General features: G+C 60.6%; 4 gene segments (V, D, J or C); 1 reads left to right on the top strand and 3 right to left on the bottom strand.

Moving 5' to 3' along the window:
* Positions 1–560: 560 nt before the first annotated feature.
* LOC106900536 lies at positions 561–905 on the bottom strand (the record flags this gene model as incomplete). The annotated part of the segment is given in 1 exon segment: positions 561–905. A coding segment is annotated over 1 exon segment (345 nt), but the record flags the coding sequence as incomplete, so codon positions are not given.
* Positions 906–1,003: 98 nt separating this feature from the next.
* LOC106900537 lies at positions 1,004–1,612 on the top strand. The segment is given in 2 exon segments: positions 1,004–1,028; positions 1,134–1,612. Coding segments are annotated over 2 exon segments (504 nt in total).
* A 641-nt stretch (positions 1,613–2,253) lies between these two features.
* LOC106900538 lies at positions 2,254–3,017 on the bottom strand. The segment is given in 3 exon segments: positions 2,254–2,274; positions 2,528–2,953; positions 2,994–3,017. Coding segments are annotated over 3 exon segments (471 nt in total).
* A 129-nt stretch (positions 3,018–3,146) lies between these two features.
* On the bottom strand, positions 3,147–3,584 carry LOC106900539. The segment is given in 1 exon segment: positions 3,147–3,584. A coding segment is annotated over 1 exon segment (438 nt).
* Between the last annotated feature and the right edge of the window lie 89 nt (positions 3,585–3,673).

A 3,673-nucleotide genomic window follows, 5' to 3' on the forward strand; every position in this document is an offset into this window, starting at 1 on the left:
CCTTTGCCCCAACCCTCAACCCCTTTTGGCACAAACCTCGACTCTTTGCCAAACTGTCGAGCACTTTTTGCCCAAATCTGGATTGTTTACCCAACCTTTGACTGGCTTTGGCCCAAATCTTGACGGTTCACAGCCAATCTCAGCTGCGTTTGTCTTCAACCCCCCTTTGCTGTGAGTCCCAGACCCCGACTCTGAGCCCAAACATTTTCTGTGCCCCGACTTACACCTTCCTCACCCCTTGGCCCCCACCCCAGACCCCTCTCCTCAACCCAAACTCAGGGGTTCTGTCTGGAAACAAAGGTTTTGGGGAAGAAAGTGGGATTTTGGGATGTGGGGCAGGGAGGTCGGGCTCAGGACAGGGAGGCCGAGACTTGGGGGGAGGATCTTGGGAAGGTCCTGGGTGTCTGTTGACCCCAGTCTGTGCCAGGGCTGGTGGAGGTGACACCGGAGCCCTGGTAGAGGGGGTGTAGGGCAGGCATTAGGGTCAAAAGGAAAGAATTTGGGGTCGATACAGGGTTTTGTGCTTGGTGCCAGGGTCCAGACTCGGTACAAGCCCCGGGTCAGTGTGGGAAGGGATTGGGGGAGATGGTGGGATGTGGGGACACGGTGATGTGGTCGGGGCCACCAGCAGCATAAGCACCACAATAACCATCACCAGCAGCTTTGGCGCAGTAGTAGGTGGCCGTGTCGTCCTCCTTGAGGCTGTTCATCTGCAGCGTGACCGTGCTCTGGGAGTTGTCCCTGGAGATGGTGAAGCGACCCTTCACCGACGGCGCGTAGTAGGTCCTACTACCATCGTTGCTAATTTGTGCGACGTATTCGAGCCCCTTCCCAGGCGCCTGTCGCACCCAGCTCATGGAGAAGCTGCTGAAGGTGAAGCTGGAGTCCCAGCAGGACACGGCTCTGGGCAGGAATTTGGGCACCCAGCAGGATTTTGGGCTGGTTTCAGGGGAGTTGAGGCGCAGGGCGAATGTGTTTGGCACCAGGGAGGGGTTTTGGGGAGATGCTGGGACCCAGGGAGGGGACGTGTGGGCTCAGGTGAGGGGTCTGGGCTTGGGGATGGGTCCAGGCTGAGGGGAAGGGTTTTGGGGAGATACTGAGATGTGGGGACACAGCCCAGGGGTGTTGGGGAGCGGGCGAGGAGCTGGGGGAGCGATGGGGGGACCTTGGGGGTGACTCAATTGTCTCCTTCCTCTCTCCCTCCCCAGGGCTGCGGGCGGCCGTGGAGCTGACGGAGTCCGGAGGGGGCCTCGTGACACCCGGGGGGTCCCTCACCCTCCGCTGCAAGGCCTCCGGCTTCGATTTCAGCAACACCGGCATGGGATGGATGCGACAGGCACCTGGGAAGGGTCTCCAGGGTGTTGCAGGGATTAACTTCAATGCTGGTTACAGCTGGTACGCGCCGTCGGTGAAGGGTCGCTTCACCATCTCCAGGGACAACTCCCAGAGCACGGTCACGCTGCAGATGAACAGCCTCAAGGAGGACGACACGGCCACCTACTACTGCGCCAAAGCTTCTGGTGCTTATGCTGTTGATGGTGGTAGCACCAACCCCAACCCCGTGTCCCCACATCCCAGCCCTGGTTCACAGAATCAGAACCGTCCAGGTTGAAGGCACCTTTCAGCTCCTCCCGTCCCACCATCCACCCAACTGGGCCCAAACCCACCACTGACCCATGTCCCTCAGCACCACGTCTGCTCACCTTTGGGATACCCCCAGGGATGGCGGCTCCACCACGTCCCTGGGCAGCCTCTTCCAAGGCTTCACGACCCTTTCCCTGGAGACGTTTTCCCCCATTTCCATCCTGAACCTCCCCTGGGGCACCTTGAGGCCGTTCCCTTTTGTTCCATGGCCTGTTCCTGGGGAGAAGAGACCGACCCCCCCCGGCTACACCCTCCTTTCTGGGGGTTGGAGAGAGCGAGAGAAGGTCTCCCCTCGGCCTCCTTCTCTCCAGGCTGAACACCCCCAGCTCCCTCAGCTGCTCCTCACAAGACTTGAGCTCCAGACTCTCCACCAGCTCCATTGCCCTTCCCTGGACCCGCTCCAGCCCCTCCAGGTCTTGCCTCTTGGGAGGGACCCAGAACTGGAGCCAGCCCTCGAGGTGGGACCTCCCCAGTGCCCAGTAGAGGGGGAGGATGGAGGCTTGGGGGCCAAAGCAGCTGAGATTGGCCTCAAAGTGTCAAGACTGGGGCCAAAACTCATCAAGGGGGTGGACAAACAGTCAAGGTTTGGGCACAAACTTTGGCAAACAGTCAAGATTTGGCCAAAATGCACTGCGGGTTGGGGGAAAACATCAAGATTTGATATAAAAGTGGTGGAATTTGGAGCAAGGAGTGGAAACTTGGGGCCAAGAGTCAAGATTGGGGAAACATTGGTTGAGGTTTGGTACGAAGGGTTGTGATCTGGGGCTAAAGGATCAATGCTGATGGAAAGGGTGAAAGCTTGGGGAAAAAATGTCTGGGTTGGTGAAGGGATTAAGAGGGATTGAGGAAGATGTGGGGACCCAGCACTGGGATGTGGGGACACGGTGATGGGGTCGGGGCCACCAGCAGCACCATAAAACCAACCACAACCACCATCAGCACATTTGGCGCAGTAGTAGGTGGCCGTGTCGCCCTCCTTGAGGTCCTTCATCTGCAGCGTGACCGTGCTCTGGGAGTTGTCCCTGGAGATGGTGAAGCGACCCTGGACCGACGGCGCGTACCAGGTGTAACCAGCATTGAAGTTAATCCCTGCAACACCCTGGAGACCCTTCCCAGGTGCCTGTCGCATCCATCCCATGCCGGTGTTGCTGAAGGTGAAGCCGGAGGCCTTGCAGCGGAGGGTGAGGGACCCCCCGGGTGTCACGAGGCCCCCTCCGGACGCCGTCAGCTCCACGGCCGCCCGCAGCCCTGGGGAGGGAGAGAGGAAGGAGACAATTGAGTCACCCCCAAGGTCCCCCCATGGCTCGTCCTCCAGTTCAGCCCAGCCCAGACCCCTGCACCCATCCCACCTCCTTGCCCTCAGCCTCGGCCATTGTCCCAAAGGCCATTCTTCTTCCACCCAGTGAGGGCCCCCGCAGCCTGGACCTCCTAATGGTGCCCCAACCCCAGCCCAGTGCAGAACCCCAACCCCCGGGGTCACCTCCAGAGCCAGAAACGTGCCCTCATGGAGCACAGTGAGGGTATACGGTGTCGGGGCCACCATCAACCCAACCACCACCACGAGCATCTCTGCCGCAGTAGTAGGTGGCCGTGTCGTCCTCCTTGAGGCTGTTCATCTGCAGCGTGACCGTGCTCTGGGAGTTGTCCCTGGAGATGGTGAAGCGACCCTTCACCGACGGCGCGTAAACTGTGGTACGACCAGTGTTGCTAATAACTGCGACCAACTGCAGCCCCTTCCCAGGGGCCTGTCGCACCCAAACCATGTTGTAGCTGCTGAAGGTGAAGCCGGAGGCCTTGCAGCGGAGGGTGAGGGACCCCCCGGGTGTCACGGTGCCCCCTCCGGACTCCGTCAGCTCCACGGCCGCCCGCAGCCCTGGGGAGGGAGAGAGGAAGGAGACAATTGAGTCACCCCCAAGGTCCCCCCATGGCTCGTCCTCCATCTCCGCGGGCGGGGAGGGGGGTGTCCCTGGCAGGGGGGGAAGGGCTTCAGGAAGATGTGGGGACCCAGGGCAGGGATGTGGGGACACGG

This window comes from Calidris pugnax, unplaced genomic scaffold, assembly GCF_001431845.1.
Source record: "Calidris pugnax isolate Ruff unplaced genomic scaffold, ASM143184v1 scaffold2506, whole genome shotgun sequence".
Taxonomy (NCBI): domain Eukaryota; kingdom Metazoa; phylum Chordata; class Aves; order Charadriiformes; family Scolopacidae; genus Calidris; species Calidris pugnax.